Genomic DNA, 27,504 nt, shown 5'->3' with positions numbered 1-27,504 from the left:
GGTTTTATGAAAAACATTTACATTTATTCATTAGGCGAATGGGTTTATCCAAAATATTCTTTGGTTAGAAAATAAGAAAATAGGGTATAGGCCTAATACTTAATTTTACAGTGTCATTGTTACATATGTTACATGTACTTACCATAGTAAATTGTGCATAATTACTCAACCAAATCCTAATAATCCTACCCCAACACTATAAAGTATATGCTTAATAATACTTAAAATATAATTAAACTGTAACAATGACGCCTTAAAATAAAGTTTAACAGAAATAAAGTTAAGGACAATTGTATTATTCTTTTAATCTGATCCCTGATGTTTTGTATAGGAAACATCTAAAAGTTGAAGACGAACAAATCACTGAATGTGTTCAAATCTCTAAAAGTGCTTCAAGCCTTTGAAAGACAAACCTTTTATTGTATATTTTCTGTGAAATATTCAATACTTATTTTAGATGCACAGAAATTCTGATCACAGTTTCACAGTCACAGACATATCTTGAATAAGTTGGCCTGAATGAGCTCTAATATTGGCCAGAATTTATGTCGAAAGTCAAAACAGTCAAACGTCTGGTTATTGTGAAACTACCTGACCTGAAATGAGAGAAAACCAGAGCACTTGTGTATGTGATGAGTCAAACATCCTTCCACCTCGCTCTTTATTATTACAGGAATCGCCTCCAAACTAGAGCAACTGTTTATATCAACAAGTTTCTTGAATAATGCTAATAAGGAACTAAGCCAAGCCTTTCCCACATCTGCATCAGTACTTATACACTCCTGTCTGGCTCGGTATAGTCAAAGACAATAACCTTCTGCAAATATTTGTCAGGTTTATAACAGTGAAGCAAGATTAGTGGTTAATAGTTATTATGGACCGAGAGGAAATATGCCATAAACTTTTTATGGCATGAAGAAATACTCCAGATGATTTCAACCTTCTGACAGTCGTGCTCTGATCTTACAAACAATGTTTTATTTAAGGACACTTCTTACAGGCTCTTAAGAGAACCTGGTTTTCATCAATATGTACAATAATACATTTACATTTTTATTTACATATATAAATAATGCATTTAAAGGTAAAGTGTAAGCATTTGGTGCCACTAGTGGCGCCAAGCGGAATTGCAAAAATAATAAAAATGCTTTCAAACAACTTAATTTAGATGGTCCACTTTAGACATTTAACTAACTATAAGTAACTTTGCGATTACATGTCAACTAGCAGTCATTCGAGTATCAGCAGTCTAATACTCATATCGACAGTTACTGTAAAAAATATTGATGGATGGTTTAACTTAAAAAAGTAAGTAACCTGTGTGGCCGTACAATTTTAAGGTCATTGAACTGGAAAAAGTGAGTTAATACAATGAAGGAGATTAATTTAACCATCAGAAACTCAAAATTATATGTTATCTGAACTAAAAAAATTATTTAAGTTGATTTGACAACAGAAAAAAAGGTTGTGATTACTACACTGTAAAAAAATATTGTTAGTTTAACTTAAAAAAGTAAGTAACCTGGGTTGCCTTAAAATTTTAAGTTGATTGAACTGGAAAAAGTGAGTTAATACAATGAAGTAGATTAAATTAACCATCAGAAACTCAAAATAATAAGTTATCTCAACTAAATAAATTATTATAAAGTTGATTTGACAAAAGAAAATATGTTGTGACAACAAATCTTGAAAATATTTTTTACAGTGAGTTGCAAAGTTACTTATAGTTAGGACAATGTCTAAAGTGGCCTATCAAAAGTGTAACCACAGTTTTCCATCAAAATAAAGACACGCTTCACATTTAAATCAATCGGGAATAACTACGAAGCTTGCTCTCTTCATTTCAACATTCATAGAAGATTATCAGGTGCTTCATAGAAATATTTAGATTTAATTTTAATGAATGACTTAAGTTTTAATTCATTTCTAATTTAAATATAATAAATTTAGTGAGATTTTAGTGAGATTAATTTTAGTGAATTAATCAGCTCTTAAACATATTTTTTCATCATGGGGTTGTGATGAAATAGGTTCACTTATTTCATCATTCATTTCTGTGGTGTACGTTTTAACACTTCCTGGACACTGAAAACAGTGCACCTTCGATCAAACACGTATCACAAACCATAAGAAAACCACAATGTCATTTCCCAGACAAGCATCTTCCTCAGAAGAGGAAACCCTTTAAAATATTTCTGTGACAGTGCTCTTCTGTTGACCTTCATACGGCTGACGAATGCGGCTCGTTTATCCCAGTGATCAACGTCCTCATATCATACTGCTACTTCTGTTTATATTGAATAAAGTCAACGATGACACGTTTGTTATTAGTATGAGCTCACACTATGGACGAATAAACACTCTATATACATAAAGGAAGTGAATCCTCTGTTTGCCGACACTCAATTCAGTCCCTTTATCATGTCCACCGTGTTTTCCTTTTCCTTCTAATATAACACTCTCCACACGAGTTGTGTTGTTTTCGTATGCTCCATCATTTTACAAGGAAGTAGAGCAATGTTTACCCAGCATGTTTTGTGCACAAAAAAAATTCCACTGGCCTTAATAAAACTGTTGGTCAAAGTGCGTTTGTGACCTCCTGTGGTTTCGGGAGGCTGTCTTTCTCTGTTTCATGAGCTTCCTTCTTGGAGCTCCATAGGATTCGTGGGCATTGGCACCAGCTTTTATCCCAAACGGCCCTCACCATTGCACTAAGCGTGTTTCTAACGGCCGTGGAGGTGAAATAAAAAATAAACGGGTCCAAGCAGGCATTAAACGTGCTGAGAAGAAGGGCTTTGTCTCTCCAAGCTGGGTTTTTCTTTGTTATGAAGCCAACAACATGGGAGACGTTGTAGGGTCCAAAGCAGAGCGCAAACACCAACAACGTCCCCAAAGCCAATCCGATCGCTCTCAACTTTCTCCGCCGGCCGATGTTCGGCAGCCTTGAGAGGATGCGGATGAAGTTTATGTAGCAGAAGCTGCAAATAAGGAAGGGGACGCAGAAGAGAACGATGCACAACTCCAAACGCACGGGCAGGAGGATCTCCAGCTGAGCTTCGGTGAATCCCTCGTAGCAGACGTTACGGGACGGCTGGACCGTCCCCGATGGGTTGTAGTAGGGCACGATGTAGACGATGCTGAGGTGAAGGATGGAAAACACCCACATGAAGATGCTGGCGAACACGGCGTATATGGGTCTTCTCCGTAGAGAGTGCTGGATCGGGAACGCCACGCCAAGATAGCGCTCCACGCTCACCGCGGTCAAGAAAAAGGTACTGTTGTAGATGGTCATGTAGAAGACAAAGCCAGACAGGGGACACAGAAAGTAGTCAATATTCCATTCCATTTTATTGACCACTTCTTGCATTTTAAAGGGCAAGAAGATGAGGAAGAGCAAGTCTGAGATGGTGAGGTTGAGGAGGAGGATGTCGATGGGAGCCGGTTTCCTCCAAACCTTGCGGCTGAGCGTGTAGAAGGCCAAGACGTTGGCCGGGAAGCCGGAGATGAAGGTGAAGAGGTAGACGGTGAGACACAGATGATAATCACAGACTTGCATGGTTGCTCTGTTCCATACGGTCCACGGGAGAAGGAGGAGGCCTCAGTGGAGAGCTGGATGTTTTCAGTCCTGGAAAATTGAAGTGTAATTAAAAATGTGAAGTCAAAGTTATTTGTCACAATATACATTGTTTCAAAGCAGCAGAAAATCATGTGAACACACCATGAGTCACATTTAACAGATCAGAGCTGGGCGATAATATACTTTACATTTACAGCTGAGATTTGATGTTAAGTATATATCGCCCTACGCAAGAATACTGTATGTATGTTGATATGTTGATACATTTGGTCATATTTCTAAACAACTTTATATAAAGAGAGAGCTGGGCGAGTTACAATTTCCAATGATGTAATCATTTAAGCAGTTGGGATTTGTTATATAGCCTAGTATATAAATGTACAACCATTTCTAGGGTTTACAAAGAATGCTGTGAAAAGGGAAAAACGTCCAGTATGCGGCAGTCCTGTGGGCGAAAATGCCTTGTTGATGCGAGAGGTCAGAGGAGAATGGGCCGACTGATTCAAGCTGATAGAAGAGCGACTTTGACTGAAATAACCACTCGTTACAACCGAGGTATGCAGTGAAGACACAACACACAACCTTGAGGCGGATGGGCTACAACAGCAGAAGACCCCACCGGGTACCACTCATCTCCACTACAAATAGGAAAAAGAGGCGACAATTTGCAAGAGCTCACCAAAATTGGACAAAATGTTGCCTGGTCTGATGAGTCTCGATTTCTGTTGAGACATTCAGATGGTTTGGCGTAAACAGAATGAGAACATGGATCCATCATGCCTTGTTCCCACTGTTGGGCTGGTGGTGGTGGTGTAATGGTGTGGGGGATGTTTTCTTGGCACACTTTAGGCTCCTTAGTGCCAATTGGGCATCGTTTAAATGCCACGGCCTACCAGAGCATTGTTTCTGACCATATGGCCACCATGTCCCCATCCTCTGATGGCTACTTCCAGCAGGATAATGCACCATGTCACAAAGCTCGAATCATTTCAAATTGGTTTCTTGAACATGACAATGAGTTGACTGTACCAATATGGCCGCCACAGTCACCAGATCTCAACCCAATACATAGACATACACTAGACCTCACCTTCGGGTTCTAAGCATGCGTCAAAACCGCCGCCATCTTGGAACAGGGGTCTTGTCATAGGAAGTAGCTAGGTAACGCTGCTATCTCTGCCTTTACTTCGAATTAATTGATGGTGGCGGACTTTTGTGCAGTGTATGATGTTCACGGATGAAATCTGAACTAGGAAGAATGTTTTAAAAAAAATAAATAAATAAAATTTCTTTCTGGAATCAATGATAAATACATGTCTGACCGTTGGAACAAACCAAAAAAACAAGAAAAATCGCATTCATGATGATTTATGGTGATTTTATTTCCGTTAGACCTGTGTCTACTACATTGACGATGATGCATTAAAGTGGAGGGGCTCCCCTGTTTCAAGATGGCGGCTCTATTGACGCATTCGTTCCAAAGAACTGCCGTAGCCAAGGTGAGGTCTAGTGTATACGTCTATGCACCCAATAGAGCATCTTTGGGATGTGGTGGAACGGGAGCTGGATGTGCATCCCACAAATGTCCAACAACTGCAAGATGCTATCCTATCAATATGGACCAACATTTCTAAAGAAAGCTTTCAGCACCTTGTTGAATCAATGCCACGTCAGTTCTGAAGGCGAAAGGGGGTCAAACACAGTATGGTGTTCCTAATAATCTTTTAGGTGAGTTTATACTGTATATATATAGCTAATATATTTTGTGACTAAATTAACAATCAAGCAGTTGAGACTTGCTATATATATCACCGAAATTGAGATTTGCTATATATCATGGTACATATAATATATATCCAACTTTATATAAAGATCTGTGGGTCAATGGAGTTTAAATTAACCAGTAACTTAGACCAGGGGTGTACAATTCTGTTTCTGTATGACCAATATCCTTCACAGTTTAGCTCCCACACACTTGCCTGCAAGTTTCCAGGAATCCTGAAGACTTTTATAAGTAGGTTAAGGTGTGTTTAATTAGGATCACAAAACAGTAGATCTCAAGATTTGACACCCTGACGTAGATCAAACAGAGCTATAACAACTATAAAACAATAACTAGACTCTATAAAACTATTGGATATGATGAGATGACCAGGCCCAAAAGGAATCTGCGCTCACAGAAAACTCAGCCCAAAGATCAACAAACCCCCTATTATTCCTTGCATAAATATTTTGCTGAATACAATGATTTAAAAGCACTCTTGGCTTAAATGACATTGCATTCCACAGATTTCCAAGAGATTATCATTACAAATAACACCACACTGCTACCAGATATAGCAGTTATTACTGGGATACGTCTACGGGAAGTATTAAAACATAGTTAATGAAGAAGTCAAAAGAGTTACGAAAGCATCAAAAACTGACAATGACGCAATAAGGGAACAACTTAAAATGATCCCTGCTTTTAATTTAAGACAAAAACACGAACTCACCGCAGAGCAAAGTAGACCTCAGCTGTGCTTCTCTATTGACTCTCTGCTGCTTTTCAATAGAGACTATGGTCTGTATGCTGACAACTGCCGCACCAGCTGTTTGCTTTCCATTTTCAATATTGTACACTGATAAGGGAAAATTAATAAATGTGGACTGGATCCAACCTGACGTGCTCCTCACGCAGTCTCTGAAGCTCTATGTTTACATGTGAGCACGTCTATGCAGTCTTATCGGGATTTATACTTCTCCAGGATGTGTGGGAGATGTGTTTAAAGATGATGGGTGTGCGCTTGCATATGTGAGTGTTACTGGGAATGATGAATCAGTCTGGTCTCTCCTCAGCCTTTCAAATCTAACCATTTACGATCCCAAAACATCCCCAGAAATTGAATGCGTTTAACAAAAAGATAAGGCTGGCATTAATGCTTCTATCTAAAGTTGGATGCGAGATATTCCTGCCTTAAATGTTTTATTGGTTCCACAAAGAACCTTTAACATCCATAGAACCACTTTCTGATTCGCAAAAGAATTTGTTCACTGAAAGGTTCCAAAAGTCAAGAATCCTTGGGTTCTATCATAGACATATACACTAGACCTCACCTTGGATACGGCAGTTCACTAGAACGAATGCGTCAATAGAGCCGCCATCTTGAAACAGGGGAGCCCCTCCACTTTAATGCATCAGCGTCAATGTAGTAGACACAGGTCTAACGCAAATAAAATCACCATAAATCATCATGAATGCGATTTTTCTTGTTTTTTTGGTTTGTTCCAACGGTCAGACATGTATTTATCATTGATTCCAGAAAGAAAAAAAAAATTAGTTTTTTTTAAAACAATCTTCCTAGTTCAGATTTCATCCGTGAACTTCATACGCTGCACAAAAGTCCGCCACCATCAATGAATTCGAAGTAAAGGCAGAGATAGCAGCGTTAGCTAGCTACTTCTTATGACAAGACCCCTGTTCCAAGATGGCGGCGGTTTTGACGCATGCTTAGAACCCCAAGGTGAGGTCTAGTGTATTTGTCTATGGGGTTCTATTTAGAACTAAGAGTGTACATTGTTTCAAATCAGCAAAACAGGTGATGTCAGTTTAGCAGGTGTTCGAATGTCAACAAAGACGTCTCCTAGCAACCAAACTGTGATGGATAAACGATGCTGTTCAATGCAAGCATTTATTCTACAGGTGTATGATTATCACCAGAGGATCGTTTACAGTGTTTTACACTCCTGGCTCTGCAAACGTTTGCAGTTTGCAATCAGCGTTGACTGATCGGGGTAGATTTACTGCTTAAAAGTTAACATTTATCATCGACTATAACAATCTCCCTGGGTGCCACCATGTTCGCATGACATTATACTTTGCCATCTTGGTGAAATCAGCCTTTTCTGTATTCAATTGTGCTGTTCCAACTAGGAATTTGGAAATCTCAGTGAAATCTCAGGAATACAGCAGAAGTCAAGGTATTTCAGGTCTATCCTCTATTCTGTAGCTAAAATCGAGGAAAATCCCAGCTGTCAGCATGGAAAGTAGGAAATTCAGTCCTTTCACAATCACGTGCAACACTTTACTATACAGCAAAAAATTGGATTGCATAACAATAAGTGATTCATTTAGAGCTTGATCTAAAAACACCCAGTTTCCTCATTCATGTTAGGAAGGAATGAGCAACACTGAGTCAGCAAACTTGAACATTAAATTAAATATAGCTCATTCCAGCTGCTCAGAGTTCAGCTAGAGAAGAGGTGATGATGCATTATCATTCACCCCTAATGCATTGATTAAATCATCAGAAACACATCACTTGATAAAACACATAAATGTCAGATTAACCAGATTATCATTAATTTATTTAAACACCAAAAGGCCTAACAATTACTTAAAATGATTACCTTCGTAAAGCCAGGGTCGGTGCGGGACGCTGCCTCCACACATCACATACACACTCTCCACTTTTTGGCCAGTTTCATGGGATTGCACAAGCTTCGGACCTTTTCCCCCTCTCACTAAAGCACCAAGTGGTCTGCATGCCAAAAAAGAGAGAGAGATGGATGAAAATGTTACCATATAATACAAATCAAGTTAATCATGTATTGAAAGAGCAATTGTCGTCATTGGAAAGAGACAAGGAATGTTGTGACGAGGGAGGCCGGCTAAAGATGATTTATAGCGACGGCCTGCACATGCCTGATATACATCCAGCCGAGTGATAATGTCTTTTGTGACAACCACTTGCTGATAATTTATTTTTTATAGCCAGGCTTAAATATTACGTTGATCATTTATCATGATTTAGGGTTACACATATTCATGTCTAACAATGCCATGAATTTTTCTGTCCTTCAAACTGGAATGTTGTAAACACAGCATGCACTGACTTTTTTTTTTTAATAATTCCAGAGTTAATACATCTGTTCATTACTTAATATGCCTGTTTAAACAGAATAGCTCAGTCATGTTAGATGTCTTTTTTTTTCTTAAATATATATATTTTAACTTGATGGTTTGGTTAAATGTGCTGCATGCATCAGTGATATAGTGTCTTGAGAAATCCCAGAACTTCACTGAAAGTGATGGAGACGTGTTTAGCCAATCAGAGGACTTTTTTGAGGCGTTTTCTGCCAGTCAGTCATTTTCGGGTTTTCTTATGAGGGTGAGATTTGAATTGTTTAATAATCGGAAAGTCAGCAATATGGCTAACATCAATTACAGCACATTTAATATAGCCACAACTGTAACAAAAAAAAAAATGTGCTGGCTTAAAATGACAAGTGGGATATTTGATTTGACTAAACTTAAAATTTAAGGCAGGCATTTTTAACATGCATTATAATTTTCTTTGGTAATTTTAACAGTAAAAAACTGTAAAGAAAAACTGTTAATTGCTTAACAGTACAGTATGTACCCTTACTATATACAGTGAAAAACTGTAATAGCACTCAAGGGGCATTTCATGTAATTTTACAGTAAAATACTGTTAAATCTATGGATTTTGGAAGTATCACTGTAAAAAAAAACTAACCGTCTTTTAATGCAATTTTTATGTTTACATCATAAAACTGGCAGCTTGCAAGAGATTTACCAGAAAAAAATATGGTAGTAATAATTTAGGTTTTACAGCAGTGATCTAAAGATTACGGTAAAAAAAAAGGCAGCTGTGGTTGCCAGTACTTTACCATAAAAAATAGGGTAGTAATATTTTAGGTTTTATGGCATTGAACATTGAAAATAAAACTGCCAGCTGTGGTTGCCTGTAATTTAAAAATATTATATTACCAACCAATTTGATATAAAAATATAGTCAACTGAAAAAAAATATATTTGAATTGACTAAACTTTAAAATTAAGGAACACTTTTTTTTTTATCTGAAACAACAATAATATACAGTACAGTACACAGAAAGTGAATTATATGTGTAAAAAGCAAGTTTGTTTGCATATTTTTATTTAGTATAAATGACACAAAGGCACAGCTATAAGCTTAAGTTATCTGTTCTTGCACAAAATAAAGAACCAAATAATTACATATCTTTTTCAAATTAACACTAATATAGGCATCAAAAATATATATATATATTTAAAAAAGAACACATATTTATATCTTTACATGCAAAAAAATGCAAAAAAGTATTCGTAAAACCTGATTGTTTGAACTGTCAAAGTTTTTATCCTAACCAGCCATGATATAACATTGATAATGTCAAATACAATGCTTTATTTAATGTTAAAACTGTCTAATCAGTCCCTCCAGAAAAACGCGATTATGCGATCGCTGAATTCAATGCAAAATCAGCCAAAGTCCGCATATTTATGCGGGGCCGCATTTTTTCAAATACGCCGCAGTTTCGCCGCATAAATTGCCGATTTCCGTGCAAAATATGTGGGGTTTGCATAATTTCATAATCCTCGCATTTTCGTTGCAAAAAAAGTCACATGTATCTTAGCAGAAAGTTGTAAAATGTTGCGTTTGCTTCACACAAGAGCAGCCATTTCCCCCTGTTTCCATGGGAACGTTATGAAGTGACGCAATTACGCGACGCCAGACAGACTCACGGAGGCGATTGACATCTCACAAATCGAACTCGTATAACGGTCTGTCACACGTTCTACCGTCACATCATTCCTTAACAAACAACATAATATAAAATAAGTAGCGTCAAACAGAAATTACCCGCACACATGGGGTGTTTGTGGCGCACATTTAACACTGCAGAGAGTTCAACAGGGAGCGCGCAGCTCTTAAAGGGGCCACACCTTATTTACACTCGTTAAAGTCTGAAATAAAACAAGAGATAAGAAAAATATTCCCAGCACTTTCTATGATGTAGTATGCTTGCTTATCAAAGGAAGTAATAAGAAATGACTCTTACATTAGCCTAGTGAGAACAGGGTGTTGGGGGAATCACTTTTTTTCTCTTTTTTTTTATCAAACCGCAATTTTGCAAGTTCCCTCAATTTTTGCAAATTCCTGCAATTTCATCCCATAAAATTGCATAAATATCCCGCATATTCTTTCCATCGCATTTTTAAAGAAAACGGGTCACGTAATCAAGGATTTTTGCCCGCAACAATCACAAAAAAACTCCGCGTTTTTCTGGAAGGACTGAATACTATTATGGTAAATGTTATATATAAATCGCAAATTTTTTCACAAATTTTTGGAAATTACCACCACAAAATCAGTCATTTTGATCGCAAAAATCACAAAAAAAAATCGTGAAATCCTGGAGGGACTGTCTAATGTGGGTTTGAACATTATTTTACGTGAAAGCAAAAATGTATAATTTACCTCAGATCTTGACAATAAATGGAACCAAACAAGTACATTCAAACTGTGAACTGTAAACAAACAAATGTATTCAATGACAAAATTGTAGCTTTAATTTATTAATTTAAATCTTATCGCATATATAGTTAGGACATGGTGTGGATCAATATCGAACAGTGCATTAAAAAAAAAATGCTTCACTAGGAAGGCTGCCAAGGTCAACCAGCTTTACTAGAAAGTCCAATTTGAGGGTACGTTGAACACAAAAAGATGCAAAAGTAATATTATAACAATCCATTAAAAAAAAAATCCATTCATTTTCTCCATAGGGGAATTGATTTTAAACAACCTTTAAATACAGACCTGCTGTGAGAGACAAGGTTGTTAATTAATGGCATATGCTTTTGTTGAAACCATCCGTTCACATTATTTCAGCATATTTTTTAAATAATTGTGTTTAACAGCTTCATTGGTGGTGAAAAACTACATTACCCATGATGCTTTACAGAAAAATACACCAAGCAAAATGGCAGCAAGCGAATGGAGCCCAAAGAGCTTGCATTATACATGCATGTTTTGCATTACAATTAATTTTTTTTTTTTATATAGATACATTTTTCACTTTAAGATAATAGTTTTGTATTTTTCCATTGCCTTAAATTCAACTGCCATTTGCAATGTTTCAAAGTTTCTTTTTGGCCAATATTTAAATCTTTCTTTGCTTTAAATCAAAGTTTGTAATGATGTGATTAAACTTGTACAGCTTGATTCATGACTAGTGCTTTAACAAAAACTGTTAATTAAAATTAAACAATTAAAATTCTATGGAAAAAATGGGCAGGTAGCAATGCACTCTATAGTGATAGTGTCCATTATACAGGTCCATTAAGCTGATGCCATCCAGTGGCACAGAATTACAGTCAATTGCTTTGGACTGATCAGCATGTGCTGACATCCCTTGACTGCAATCAGAAGAAAATACAAAAAAAATACACGCCCATATTGTGCTCTTCTTCAGTAGATACCTCAAAGATTGAGTCTCATATTCATTGCATTCATGCAATCTAGCTTATGGTTTACAGGGAGCTGTCGGTGCTCTGAGTTTTCTCCTCAGTACTCGAACAGTTCAAGATAGGGCAGCATAGGATCGGGCGGCAACAGGGCATGAGCAGCCGCCTCGACAACTCCTGCAAGACGTTCCTAAATGTTCCTCTGAGAGCTGAAGACGAGAAGTAGAATATGAAAGGATCGAGACATGCATTAAATGTGCTGGTGAGCAGAGCTTGCACCCGCCAGTCGGGGCTGTAGTTGCCAATGTATCCAACTAAATGTGAGATGTTGTAGGGCATGAAACAGATAATGAAGACCACAAGCGTTCCCAACGCCATCCCAATGGCTCTATAACGCCTCTTGGCGTTGATGTTGGGCAGATTGGAGAGGATGTGGATGAATCGAATGTAGCAGAAGCAGCAGATGAGGAACGGCGCGCAGAAGAGCACTGCAAAAAGCTCCAGGCGAACCGGCAGGAGGATCTTGAGCTGTTCATCGCTGAATTCTTCATAGCAGGTGTTACGCTTGGATGGATCCGTGAAGTTGGGGTTCGAATGGTCATGATATTGCATGATGTAGACGATGCTGCAGTGCGCCATGGAAATCACCCAGAAAAAGACGCTGGCTACCATGGCATTTCGAGGGTTGCGTTTCAGCTTGTATTTAATGGGGAAGGCTACACCGAGGTACCGCTCCACGCTGATGGCCGTCAGGTGGAAGGTGCTGTTGTAGATGGTGGAGTAGAAGATGAATCCCGACAGCGGGCAGAGGAAGTACGGCATCGTCCATTTCATGTTGGCCGCCTCCACCATGCGAAACGGCAGGAAAAAGAGGAAGATCAGGTCGGAGATGGTTAAACTGAGTAACAGCACGTCCATCGGGGTGGAGCGCTGCCGCACCTTCTGGGTGAACGTGTATAAAGCCAAGATGTTGGCGGGAAGGCCGGTGATCAACGTGAATCCATAGACCCCTAACACCAGGTTACTGAGACCCACCGTCCACACCATCGTCAACGTAGATGCCAAATATGCAAAGCTGGATGAGAAAAAGAAAGATTTAATTAAAGATAAGCATTTTAACCTTGCATGTAATGTCAAAATCGCTCTACAAAAAAGAATGTCAACCTTTTTTTACCTGCAAAATTGCAAGATTCAGACTCGCGAGAAACATGAGAAACTTTTGCATGCTCACAACTATTGCATTTTCACGATAAATTTTTGCATGCTCGCGAGAAACATTTGCATACTCCCGAGAAACTATTGCATGTTCACGATGTACTTTTGCATGCTCACAAGAAACTTTTGCATACTCCCGAGAAACTATTGCATGTTCACGATGTACTTTTTGCATGCTCACAAGAAACTTTTGCATACTCCCGAGAAACTATTGCATGTTCACGATGTACTTTTGCATGCTCACAAGAAACTTTTGCATACTCCCGAGAAACTATTGCATGTTCACGATGTACTTTTGCATGCTCACAAGAAACTTTTGCATACTCCCGAGAAACTGTTGCATGTTCACGATATACTTTTGCATGCTCACAAGAAACTTTTGCACGCTCACGAGAAACTATTGCATGTTCACGATGTACTTTTGCATGCTCACAAGAAACTTTTGCATACTCCCGAGAAACTATTGCATGTTCACGATGTACTTTTGCATGCTCACAAGAAACTTTTGCACGCTCACGAGAAACTATTGCATGTTCACGATATACTTTTGCATGCTCACAAGAAACTTTTGCACGCTCACGAGAAACTATTGCATGTTCACGATGTACTTTTGCATGCTCGCGAGAAACTTTTGCATACTCCCGAGAAACTATTGCATGTTCACGATGTACTTTTGCATGCTCACAAGAAACTTTTGCATACTCCCGAGAAACTATTGCATGTTCACGATGTACTTTTGCATGCTCACAAGAAACTTTTGCACGCTCACGAGAAACTATTGCATGTTCACGATATACTTTTGCATGCTCACAAGAAACTTTTGCACGCTCACGAGAAACTATTGCATGTTCACGATGTACTTTTGCATGCTCACAAGAAACTTTTGCACGCTCACGAGAAACTATTGCATGTTCACGATGTACTTTTGCATGCTCACAAGAAACTTTTGCACGCTCACGAGAAACTATTGCATGTTCACGATATACTTTTGCATGCTTGCAAGAAACATTTGCATGTTCACGATATACTTTTGCATGTTCACGATATACTTTTGCATGCTCGCAAGAAACTTTTGCATGCTCACGAGAAACTATTGCATGTTCACGATATACTTTTGCATGCTCGCAAGAAACTTTTGATAAACTTTTGCATGTTCACGCCTTCTCACACAAGTTAATGCACAGTGTTGATACAAGTGATAAGTCTTTAATTATAGTAAAATATTGTTTTTGTAGAAGCAAGCTTTGTTTATCTAACTTTCCTGTACAGACACTGTAAATTTGACAGCTAATAAAAACATTAGTGTAGTTAAAGATAAGGTCATTTATTAATGCCAATAAAAATATATTACAAAACATATGAGTCTGATTAAAGCAACTGTGTGTGACACATTCAGTGTGCAGTACAGGGGGAGGGGGCAAATTTGAGCTAGGAAAGGCAGCACAGGAAATTCATCATGAAACCTGAAATATTATATAGAGTTGAAATAAAAAAAAAATCCTGCAAAACTAGACATGAGTAATAAGGTTCTTGTGATCTTGCCCATCAATAAATTAGCATATACAGTAAATGTGTGGTGAATGTCTTTCTATCAAAATAACAGAGATTTTAAACAGCCATACATTAAATATAAATACTTTAACATTAGGGCTGGATGATATATTGAAATAAAATTGGAGGGCAAACTGGTAAAACTACTAAAAACTACTATAAAATTCAATTATTTATTTATAAATACTCTTTTTTAAACAATTCATTAATATTATTACAATCGGTAACGCGAGTTATGTCCTCAGATTACTTTTTTCATGTAACTGGTGTAACATTTCTTTGAAATTTACAATAAAGTTACCTTTTCAAATAAGTAACAAAAGTTTGTTTTTTGTTTAAAAATTTTGAAAGTCATAATTACGATGTTGGTCAGGAAAAAATTGACACAGGCAATATCATATTAGACAAGCAGACAAACAGGCTTTTAACATTTATGCATCAGCGTATCAGGTGTTTAACTGATGATTTATCTATGCATTTTATATTTCCCTCGATTCTTATGATCCCCAAACTTAATAAAGTTTGTGTTAGCCTTGGAAAATTATTTATGTTGATTAATTTCAGAATTATCGTGGTACCATTTTAAAGGTGGTTAATGACAAACTACAATCTCAAACTACACAAAACTGAAGAAACATTAATGTCATACCTTAATTCAGTCCAAGAGACTCAGTGACAATGTCCCCTTCTCACTCACACAATTCTTCTTATAATGAAGTCATTATGACTGACACACACACACACACACACACACACACACACACTTATAAGGACACAACAGGAAAGAAGCAATACTTCCTGGTTTACTCCAAGCACATTATACACTGAATAAGCAATGTTTGCTTTTTCAAATATCAGAGATATAGTATAATAATTAATATATTGTACTATAAAAATTAGTAGCCTATGGATAGACCTTATGCATCATGGAAACAAGCATGCATGCATCTTTAGAATATTATCTCTGAACATTTTTGTGGTATATCTGTACAGTTAGTCGATGAGTAATTAGCTGGTGAAGTGGATTTATTTATATGTAGATTTAATGAAAGTTCATAATGAGAATTGCAATGTTTGAAGCCGATCTCATTTCAAAATGCCAGTAGACCAGGAAGATTTTATAATAAGTGCTTCATTAAATCCGTAAGATCTCACCTTCATGCTCTGGAAATACAAACCGGAAAATGAGGGCAGCGCTTAAAAGTGCGGGGCTACATAAGGTATTTATGAGTAGGTGTAATGTAATTTACTGTTTTCTGTTGTTTTGGGTGTTGTTAGTTGGGTTGCTAGGCTGTTGCTAAAGTGTTTTGGGTGGTTGTTTATACGCAAAAGAGTGAAGAGTGTCCAAAGTTTAATGCTAGAGACAGTATATTATGTATGCCTGTGGTATAGAGTTGTATTATTTTAGGCTATTTTTAGGTTTCGTTTATCTGCCAAACTAATAAATAAATCACCATAAAAGCTGTCTGAAGTTCTGAAATATGACTGTGCAGTTTCCTAACATAGTGAAAAACACTCTTTACAAATTTCCTCTTTTGCAAAACTCAAGGGTTTTACAATAGAGGACAACACGGGATTGTGCAATACCGTACAATGAAATATTCAACATTTTCAATATACATGACTTTAACTTTCACTTTTAACAACTGAAACTATTTCCCAGACCTCCTAAAGATTATGCCGGTGTTTTGAATATATTGTGCTTGACCTAAAGTTGAAGCGATTCACATTCAAGCTCATGTCAAAGAAATAGTTAGACAGGTCATTATTTACTCACCCTAATGTCGTTCCAAACCCGTACACCGCTTCTGTGTAAAACAAACGCAATGAGGACAAACAAAACACCATAAACGAACCATAAAAGTGCTTCACGTGACTCGTGCCCTAATTTCCAAGTCTCCTTGGTATATCTCATATGATTTAGCTTTATGTGAGGAACAGTTAATATTAACTTTTAATCATTCCTGCCATCCAATCTCATTCCTGCATGCACATATTCACAAGATGTTTCCTTGCACTTGTGTTATTTTAAATAAAACTGAAATAAATATAAACTAAAGCTAAAAAGATTTAAGAAAAACTTCACATGGGTGTGCATGTAGAACTATTCTGTGTGTGATTTCTTTATTTTAGCGTGAGAAGGGATTTCCCCTGAAGTAGAGTGACATCATCAGGATTTCTGTTATTTAAACTGTGACGGCGTTGATGGCGGACTCTCTCTCTTCTTTGTTTAACTGGGTGTCTCTCGCCTCGTGGCAAGGTCGCTCACCGCCTGGTTTTGGTTTCTTTAGCTGCACTACTGTTAATATTTTCGTTAATTTTTTATATTGTTAATTTTTTATATATATTATTATCTAAAGTGTAATTGTTGTCCGTTTGACTTTCCTCTTAAAACATTATGGCGTGATTGGCCGTCAGAAAAGCAATCGATCTGTGATTTTTGATATGTTCGGGCCATACCTTTTGTTTGTTTTGAACGAATAACGTATTTGGGGGCTCATCCGGGTAGGTTAGGTGGTTTAGGTGTAGGGTGCGTGTGTATTATACGTTTGGGTAGACTTAGTAATGTGGGGTGCGTGTATATTATACGCAAATAAACTGTGTATCAAATGCACACGAAAAACTGCGTCTTATGTGCACGTAAAAACTCAGTTTCGCGTATAAATTACACGATGCGTGTTAAAAAGACGCATTTAGGTGAGAACAGGCTGCCTGGCCACAGGTGGAAGGACTGGATTTGTTGGCTTCTGAAGCTGATATGGGTGAAGACTAGGGGTATGTGCCGTTCATAATAGATGGATTTGTATCTTTGGTAGGAAATGCTAGCTTACACAAACCAGTCAAGATGATTCGTGATACAGGCGCTGCAGAGTTTTATTCTGGAAGGACTATTGCCCTTGTCTAATGAGAGCTCGTTCAAATGTTTTGGTACAGGGATTTGAAATGGGCTTTGTGAACGTGCCTTAGCACGAAATTGAAATCGAGTCTTCCCTTGTTGTTGGAGTGTGACCGTGTCTTCCCATTCGAGATGTCACATTTATTTTAGGGAATGACTTAGCGGGAGGAAAAGTTTCTGCCAGCCGTGAGGTAACTGATGTTCCTCTTCCCTGTTCTACTCCTGATGCATTGGCTCAGAAATACCCTGAGGTATTTCCTTCATGTGCTGTTACTCGCGCTATGACCCAGAGACTGAAAGATAAAAGCCTTAGTAAGTCAGAAAGAGAGTGGAATTTTGTCCAAACTCTTTTGGCGGTTCAGACATCGACGTTATTAAACGAGATGAAGATTCTATGGGGTTTGGTAAATTGTCTCTGTCCCGCGAGCAGATTTTCACGCAAATGTTATAAACATCAGCGAGGTTACTCAACTATTGAGAAGGAGGCGCTCGCCCTTGTCCTTGCCATGGAACATTTTGATGTTTATGTTGGTTCTGTTTTCGCACCCGTTGCTAGTTTACACGGATCACAATCCCTTACCCAGATAGCAAACTGACATTTATTTGATTGATTTATTTGACAGGGACAGTGTACAGGGGTTGGACACTGGTCACTGTTGGGGGTTTCACATCTATATGCATGGCGGCCAATCTTCAGAGTGAAGCACGGGTGGATCAGTGATGGTTTGAGCTCCAATATCATGACAATCCTGATTGTATTTGATGGACACGACACTGCCGAGGACTACCAAGCCCTTCTGGAGGATCATGAGCACCTGATGCTCAAACCGTGTATCAGCATGATCATACACCAACACACACAGCAAGACTTGTGACAGAAGGGTTTGATGAAGATGAAAGTGACGTTGAACATCTCCCATGGTCTGCACAGTCACCAGATCTGAATATTACTGAGGTGTTTTGGAGGAGAGAGTCCACCAGCATCATATAGTGACCTGGACACTGTTCTGGAAGAGGAACGGCTCATAATCCCCCTGGTCACTATGAAGGACTTCTATCTGTCAATTGGTGCTGTATTTGGATGCAAAATGAGGCCCTCACCATTCTAACAAATTGTTGTGCTGTAAAACCAGGTGTTTCAGTTTCTTTGTCCAACCCCTGTACATTAATTAGCATTACTGCAAATGTACTAGAATTAGCCAAAAGCCTATTTTTCATCCATTGTCCCTGGACAGATACCAGACAGCAAATTTGACATTGAATCAACGTGGAAACGACGCCTCTCATGACATCGAAACAACGTTGATCTGGCATTGTTTTGCTCATCGAATTAACATTGAACCAACGTCAGACGCGGCATTCTTCAAAGCTAAATGAAAATGGACGCAATTGGTTTGCTTTCCTAACGTTGAAACAACGTTGATTTCAAGTTGATTTTCCGTTAGTTTTGATGCGTCTGACGTTGGTTCAACGTTAATTCGATGAGCGAAACAATGTCAGATCAACGTTGTTTCGATGTCATGTTTCCACGTTGATTCAATGTCAGTTTGCTATCGGGGATGTTAATATTGTCTACCTTAAAAAGAAACAGCAGTTAAAACTTTACAAGGAAAATGCAAAATATAAAAACGATAAAACAATATAAATCGCTAAATACAGTGTACAAATTCATTTTATTATCAACATTTTGGCAAAATATAAATGTTGAATCAACATGGAAACATGACATCGAAACAACGTTGATCTGGCATTGGTTTGCTCGTCGAAATAACGTTGAAAAATCGTTGAAAAAAAAACGTTGGAAAATCAACTTGAAATCAACATCGTTTCAACATTAGGAAAGCAAACCAATTGCGATGATTTTTAGTTAGTTTTGAAGAATGGCGTGTCTGACATTGGTCAGTTTGCTATCTGGGTAGTTTTCATTAATCGGATGAAAAATAACAAAAAAACGTATATATGTTTTTACAAACTTTTGAATTGGACACTCGTCACATTTGGGGTAAGCAGGGCCAGAATAATAATTTCCTGTGCCTTGAGTAACAAGTCTCAAGGGCCTTCCTTTGACTTAAACCTATGCACAACATCTGACATTAACACACACCAATTAATTCTTATTATCTTCTGTCTTCAGGTGATCTTAACACACTGGCCTTCTTGACTTAATGTAAACCCATGCATAAGCACACACATTGTTTAGATTTTTTTTTTTCAATTAATTTAGATGGTCCACTTTGACATTGTATAAGTTGAAGAAGTTGACATGCAGTTGCTGCAAAGTTACTTCTAGTCTGTCTACTGGGAAGCATCAAAATATTATACAGATAGTCTACTAATAATCTGACTGATATTTGGCATGGAGCTGCAAAGAATGATTAAAGTAGACCATCTAAATAAAGTGTTTGGAGCTTAATAGCCATACTCACTGTATGATTTATTGCATGAGAAAGAGCATGTCTTCAAAATGTATTTTGTGTCCTACAGTAGAAATTCAAATCACACAGGTTTGATATCATAATTTTCATCACCAATCCTGCAAACTCCCACAGAACTTCTCTGAAGGGAAATATTGAGAAAGACATCCAGAAGCACTTCATGCCACGCCACGCAGACTAGAAAAAGCCACGAGAGCCTCTTCAGAAACGAAGGTGAAGGTGAGAGGAAGTTAAATGTGACAGGCTCATCATGTCACAATGAATATCTGCCTGCTGTTTAATCAGAGATGGTGGCAATCAGCACCGCCTACTCTGACATTTCAGCAGATCTGCTCTGTCCCATGTGCTGAAAGATGAATCTATGTGATAATTAGACTGTCCTGTTCTGCATCTCGCCCTATAATTACCCGGCGATCTGCTGTGTCTATGAATGAAACAGGACCATGTTTATCAAAAGACACGTCTGAATGGCATTTACCTGCGCACCGAGTGGACTGCTGATTGATCCCATGATGATTGTGTGCATCAGCAAAACAGCCTCATCAATCATGTCATCACTGTGCAACGACCGTCTCTTTAGGCATGTTTGTATTTTTTTAGTGATGTTTGCTCAAGTTTAAAATCAGGATTACTGATTTAAATAAGCACCGTACACAACAGAAGAAAGAAAATGTGATAGGCTATTACTTTTATTTTTTTTAATTAAAGTGATAGTTCAGCCAAAGATGAAAATTAATGAATTGCGTTTCTCTGCTGAACACAAAAATATTACATTTTGAAAAATTACAGTAACTAAAAAGTTGCGGGGCACCATAGTATTTTATTTATTTATTTATTCATATGGAAGTCAAGTGAGTCCATAAACTGTTTGGCAATCCATTTTCTTCAAAATATTTTCTTTTGTGTTCAGCAGAGGAAATAAGGTCATATAGGATTGGAACTTTGGATCAACTTTAGGCTGAGTAGCCTAAACGACGACAGAATTTGCATTTTGGGGTGAACTGTCTCTTTAAGGCATGTTCATTATGCGCCACATTTAATGCTCGAGCTCTAGAGGTGGATCGGCTCAATGTTTTCATCTTTCATCATCAGCAGGTAAAAAATCCAAGGATATATTTTTTTCTGTGCCGTTATTGTTATAGTTGTGGTCCAGACCTGGGTATTTTTCTGAGGTATATAAATAATAAATGTTGTAAAATAATTTCCTAATAAGAATCATCACTAATTAGTGCTACAGCGGGAAGATCTTTTCATCTGAGCTGCCTCATTGGTCTGTCACACCACTCGTCAATGTCAAAATATTTGAGATAACCAATCAAATCAAAGTAGGCGGGCTTTATGTTCTCGAAGTCTCGACGACGGTCCACTCCAGTTAACGGTCATAAAGTGAGAGAAGTATGTAAACTAAACATATCATATTTAATAGAAATGTTAAATGACCGTCAAAGATATTAAGGAAAACTAATAAACATTTGTCTAATTTCGCCATTTTGACTTAAAAATAGGCTTTAACGCGATTTATAAAATGTAATAATTAGTACTGTCAATGTGACGGGACAAGAAACCGTTTTCATCAGATTGAGATTCATTTATCGGATTCAAATTAATTATGAAAGTGTAGGCCTAATTATTGTCAATGAATTTGATACTTATTTGTTGCGTTTGTATTTTTAAGTAAACTTGTCTATGAAAATTACTAATATATCCGTTGATCATGTTTTCTTCCTTTATTGACACAGACGAAAATGAAAAGACTGCCAGTCAAAGCTCAGCTTTAGGAGGGGAAGAGGCGAGGTAAGAGATAAGGAGACAGAGTAAAATAAAGAGTTAAAGTCCCTGTAAGGATGAGGAGAGAGCAGGTATTGACAAATAATCTACTTACTGACATTGTTTGTTTTAAAGCAAGTTCTTTCCATATTTTATTTATTTATGTATTGATCTTCAAATGTCTTGAAATGCACATAAATCAGAGAAATCTAAAAGTCTTCATAACTTGGGACCTTGTGATTATAAAACCCTGCCTACGACCCTGGTTGTGGACTTCTATTCTTTTACATTTAGAATGATTTTTTTAAAAAAACTACATTGTTATTGCTAAGGCTCCTGACAATGTTATGTTTATTTTAAGCACATGCTACCATTTTAAATACTCGGCCTATTTTAAGCAGGATGGATGGATGCTGATGTATTAATTGGCTCTCAATGTTTTTATTGTTCATCAGATGGAAAAAAAAAAAATACTTTCTGAAACTGATTCCAAGCTATATCGCTCCTCTATGCAGTTATCGTTATAGTTGTAGTGTGGACTCAAATTCTTATACATTTTGAAAAATGATGTCCTTGTTATAGTTGAGGGCTGATCAAAACAATGATAACTATATTAGTTACCATGCCTGCATTAAAGCAGACACTACCACCCAGAACAACCTAGCAACCGCTTGGAACCCTCTAACAATCCACACCCACCAAGAAACATCTTAACAAACACCCATTGCAACTGCATAGTGATGTTCCTGCAACCACTCAAAACAACATAGCCACTGCTTAGCAAATACCACCTTTATGTCTTAGCAACCTGCCTAATAATAAACACCATTAATAGTTCCTAAGCAACATATTTGCGATCTAATATGCCAAACCAAGCACATTTGGCTTGGGAAAGCACCACTCTTCAGAAAATTTTCCTTTCTAGTTCTACCAGAAAGACTCAGAAGGCAAAATAACATTAAAATGTCATAAATGGGTTTACTCTTCAAAATAACTATCTTAAACCTCTCCCAGTAAGCATTAAAATTATCCATAAATTAATAAAAAAAATTAAACAGAGTTCAAAATTTAACAGAGAGTGAGAGACATAGGTCATATTCCTGTTTTTCACCCATTCAATTTTACCATAAAATAATAATAATTAAACAAGAAACATATTGCAATAACTGTTTGTAAATGTTACTTAACCACACCGGTGCGCTCACGGTTGAGCAGCATGCACGTGCATGATCAGTTTTATCGATTAAGTGTATTATCGACAATTAATCGATCGTCGATTAATCGTTGACATCGAGACGCAGGTGAGCGAACGCCGGCGTCGGTTTCTGCGAACTGAATGTAGGCGTCAGCATCTGCAAACTCAGACGTGTGTAGGTACCGATCTTTTACACTACAAGTATTAGAACACGATTGGATAGATGAGAAGGGTAATAAGTGACGTACCAATTGATCCTTCCCAGGAGAACTTAGACTAAAGCTTTCATTCCTTTATACTTTTTCATAACCATTGTTTCGTGATGAGTAGATATACCATTGAACTCATGCTGAGCTGTTAGAGAACACAATATTACATCTACTAAAAAAGATGCATATCTACTAACCCTAAACTCTAGTGGTCTGAGTGCAAAGTGTCAAAAATTCATCCAATATTGTGTGGTAAATGTAAATAACTCTTGTTCACAATAACTTATATATGGCACCATCTTGTGGCCTTTTTGATTTATATCAGAAGGTTAAATGCATACTAGGTCTCCATACAGTACATACTTCACCCAAAAAATTGAAATTTTGGTCTTTCCAAACCCACACGACCTTTCTTCTGTAAAACACAACATATATTTTTTAAGAACATCCTAAAAACATTGACATCCGAAGATTTAAAAACATCTGATCTGAGTAATAGGATAAAGGTAATAGGATTAACGGATAGGATAAAGTAAATTTAGGCTAATTGTCGTTTAGCTTTTTATTACATTTAAAATTAAATGTATTTAAATGGCCCAGTTTATCAGTCACTCCTGGAAATTTATGACCTTAAATGTGTTTGAGGAAGCATTTAAGTGCAATATCTGTATTGTGCAGTGGAGATCTTTATCTTTGTGCCACTGCAACATATTTCAAATGCCATCTTATTAGAAAGTGTCCCACAACAGGAAAGTGTGCTGTTTCAGACGCCTCTGCCACAGGAAAGACAAATGAGCATGCAGGCTAAAACGAGATATATGTGATGCAAATATATGTGATGTTTATGCCCACTATCGTATCTCGTAAACTCTCTGGGTATGATCTCAATGCACGGAAAGATGCATGCACAAAACACTATGTTTTGAACAGTAGTGTGTATGATCTTTAGACTTGTTAAAGATTAGGGTTGGGTATCGAGTATCGATTGGAACCGAGACTAACTTTTCGTTTTTCCCGGAATCGTTCAAAAGTTAAAATTTCGATTCCTAGTTTCGATATTCACAGTCCGCCGAGCGGAAGAAGAAACCGCTGAACAACACCAACGAAGAAGCGTCTACCGGAAGTGTTGGCATAACCGCTCGAGTCGAACATGAGTACCTTACGTCGGCGATCCAAAGTGTGGCTTCACTTTTCTAAAAATAACGAAATCTCGGCAAAATGCAAAATTTGTGACAAAAGGAGTATTTTTACAGAAGGATTATTTCCTTCAGAAAGGATTATTTCCTTCAGAAAGGCCGTTGGTTAGCAAGGTTAGCTAAACTTTTTTGACCCTGCCTCTTAAAAGAATCGGAATCGAGAATCGTTAGGAACCGGAATCAAACAAAGAATCGTTCAAATTCAAACGATACCCAACCCTATTAAAGATGCACTAATGTAACTTTTGGCCATGTAGTGGTTCAAAAGCAAAACTGCATGCATTTTGCTTACTCGGGAGGCTCCCTTGATGAGCTGACTCTCCTGAAGCGTGGGACCTGGTCTTCTTCGGTTCTGGAGAGGCTGATGCAATGTCAACTAAAGCTTCCAACTCAGGTGCTTGGTCAGAAGCTCGATGGACGAGGCGGGTGCCACTTCAGTTCAACTTCAGGAAAAATTTGGGTCAGAGCAGCTTTCAAGAAAAGGGATGGATGGGTCTTATCTGAATGCAGGCCACCACTCAGAAAGCCCTTCAAAGACTGGTGCCGTTCTTGCACAGGACGGAAGAAGGTGACCCAAAGTTTTCCTGAAGTTGACCCGAAGGTTACTGAAGTGGCACCCACCTCATCCATCGGGCTTCCGACCACTCAGGCGTAGGGTTGGGTATCGTTTGAATTTGAACGATTCTGATTCCGATTCCTTGTTTCGATTCCGGTTCCTAACGATTCTCGATTCCGATTCTTTTAAGAGGCAGGGTCAAAAAAGTTTAGCTAACCTTGCTAACCAACGGCCTTTCTGAAGGAAATACTCCTTCTGTCACAAATACTTGTCACAAATTTTGCATTTTGCCGAGATTTCGTTAATTTTTAGAAAAGTGAAGCCACACTTTGGATCGCCGACGTAAGCTACTCATGTTCGACTCGCGCGGTTATGCCAACACTTCCGGTAGACGCTTCTTCGTTGGTGTTGTTCAGCGGTTTCTTCTTCCGCTCGGCGGACTGTGAATATCGAAACTAGGAATCGAAATTTTAACTTTTGAACGATTCCGGGAAAAACGAAAAGTTAGTCTCGGTTCCAATCGATGCTCGATTCTCGATACCCAACCCTAATCAGGCGTCTATTTGGGACTCGGCTAAGTTTTACGGTAGTTTGACATGATCAAAAATACTTTTTGCGCAGCTTCTTCCCTCAAGCTGAACTCAAAATAACCTCTTCACCTCTGTATCCCACTGAATCATGTGAACTGGACTGGGTTACTGCAATAACATTATTGGAAAACTGTATAATATGCCACCACTTAACAAGTGCAAAAATTTAGATTTATATGCCGCCAATTACCATGTCCAATATCTATATCCCTCTGTCAAACTCTTTTTAGTGCTATATTCTAATGCATGTTGTACCATTTTTAACTTTTTATGAGCCAGTGGAAAAGAATATTGTTCAAATGTGCACTCAAAATGTACATGTTGAATGATAACAAAAAGCTATCTATAGATACAAAGTCTTATGACATAAAAAGTCAGTTATCAGATCAAATTTAATATATTCACGAAATAGTCATAATTATTACATAAAAAGTCAAAATTATGATATAATAAATCATAATTATGAGATAATAATTATAATTACATAAAAAGCTATAGTACTTATAAAACGTCAATCATGATAGAAGGGTAAAAAATCTCAGTCATTATTATAAGATAATGTCTTTATAAAGCCATACTTATAACAAGATAAAAAGGCAGCATTTTGATATATTAAGTCATAATTATGAGATAAGCCTAAATTGACAGTCAATTATGAGATTAAAACGTAAAAATTGTGACATAAAAAGCTAATTATACACAGTAATCATGCCATACTACACCATAATTAATTCCACATTTTGTTGTAATATAGTATGATAATTATGACCCGTGTCATAATTTTGCATTCCAGAACATGATGGTTAGACACTTCCACGATATGTTTATTTGATGTTGTTAAGATTCTCACCCTTGGCTCCTCACTAAAATAGCAACATCCTTTAGACATGACAGGAAGTTGATAAGCATCTTCTCAATACAAAAATATGTTTTTCATGCAAGTGGTAGCTTTACCTGTTAAAGTTTATAGTTTGAATCGATCTGCCATACGTTTTTGTTTGTTTGCATCTTTTATCCACACTAGTTTACTTTCTGTTAATTTATGTAAGTGTAGACAAAGCTTTCATGCAGGATCTGGGTGCTTGCTATGAGAAAAATCGATCGATAAACGCAAATGGCAAAGGAAGTGCATCCAAACTTGCTTCAGCCCGTATTTATGAGGCGTGTGTGATTTGTCCGCGAGTCGGAATTCAGTAAAACATCTGTTTTAATACCAAAACTACTTTTTTTTTACACTACGCCGAACGGTCGTTTAAAGAGACTATGTGTCGGAATTGCTGCCATCTAGCGGTATTTTTGAAATACAATATACTGTATGTTTGTGTACTTACAGCATTATAATAACCATTATTACATAAAACTCAGTACAGAAAATTACATTTAGAAATATGTGTTCCACACATATGTTTTTTTTCTATAGCTTGTAGATCAGAGAACATTTGTCATTTTCTGACCAAAACCGCAAAACAAAAAACATTTTCTGAGGTGTATAATAAATGTTGTAAAATAATTTCCTAATAAGAATCGACACTACTTAGTGCTACAGGGATATTGTACAGCGGCAAAAAAACAAAAACATAAACAAACAAAATATATTTGAAGTATATCTTTTTTTTTTTAACTAAAAAAAATATGAAGAGTTCAGATGTAAAAGCCTCTAAGTGCCATTTGAATTTTTTTTTCTAAAATGATCATTTTTATCAAGCTTGTATATTTAAGTTCAGTAATTTCACTTAAATGGCAATGAAGATTACCTATTAATTGTCATTTAAGTGAAATTACTGAACTTAAAAATACAAGCTTGATAAAAATGGTCATTTTAGAAGAAAATTTTAAATGGCATTTAGAGGCTTTTGCATCTGAACTCTTCATAGAAGCTGTTTTATACCTTATTCCAGTATCACAGAAGTGACAATGTGATGCTCCCCCAGTCTTTACAGCCTTTTCTCATTATGTCACTTTCACACATGCTGCATCTATAATGACAAAACAGGAAAGAAGAAACACACTTTTATTTTCATTTCAGTGAAAGAGTTTTTTTT

At 37.3% G+C, this 27,504-nt stretch overlaps 2 protein-coding genes across 4 annotated transcripts; both read right to left on the bottom strand.

Annotated features, from left to right (window-relative positions):
• Positions 1 to 440: 440 nt before the first annotated feature.
• On the bottom strand, positions 441 to 8,423 carry LOC120491204 (free fatty acid receptor 3). Of its 2 annotated transcripts, none has more exons than XM_039688889.2 (2): positions 7,967 to 8,423; positions 441 to 3,625 (listed from the first exon to the last, which is right to left on the bottom strand). In XM_039688889.2, exon 2 carries the CDS (start codon positions 3,554 to 3,556, stop codon positions 2,579 to 2,581), a length of 978 nt encoding a protein of 325 aa, XP_039544823.2. In that variant the 5' UTR covers positions 3,557 to 3,625; positions 7,967 to 8,423; the 3' UTR covers positions 441 to 2,578. The 2 variants fall into 2 exon arrangements, with proteins under 2 accessions (XP_039544823.2, XP_039544822.2); XM_039688888.2 differs by lacking the exon at positions 7,967 to 8,423 and adding an exon at positions 6,073 to 6,259.
• Positions 8,424 to 10,597: 2,174 nt separating this feature from the next.
• LOC120491203 (free fatty acid receptor 2) lies at positions 10,598 to 27,438 on the bottom strand. Of its 2 annotated transcripts, none has more exons than XM_089118078.1 (2): positions 27,351 to 27,438; positions 10,598 to 12,927 (listed from the first exon to the last, which is right to left on the bottom strand). In XM_089118078.1, exon 2 carries the CDS (start codon positions 12,897 to 12,899, stop codon positions 11,919 to 11,921), a length of 981 nt encoding a protein of 326 aa, XP_088974204.1. In that variant the 5' UTR covers positions 12,900 to 12,927; positions 27,351 to 27,438; the 3' UTR covers positions 10,598 to 11,918. The 2 variants fall into 2 exon arrangements, with proteins under 2 accessions (XP_088974204.1, XP_039544820.2); XM_039688886.2 differs by lacking the exon at positions 27,351 to 27,438 and adding an exon at positions 15,268 to 15,336.
• Between the last annotated feature and the right edge of the window lie 66 nt (positions 27,439 to 27,504).

The sequence above is a fragment of the Pimephales promelas genome, chromosome 12, assembly GCF_988280905.1.
Source record: "Pimephales promelas chromosome 12, fPimPro1.hap1.1, whole genome shotgun sequence".
Lineage (NCBI taxonomy): Eukaryota > Metazoa > Chordata > Actinopteri > Cypriniformes > Leuciscidae > Pimephales > Pimephales promelas.
Note: the sequence above shows the minus strand (reverse complement) of the source record. Positions and strands in the feature narration are given on the sequence as shown.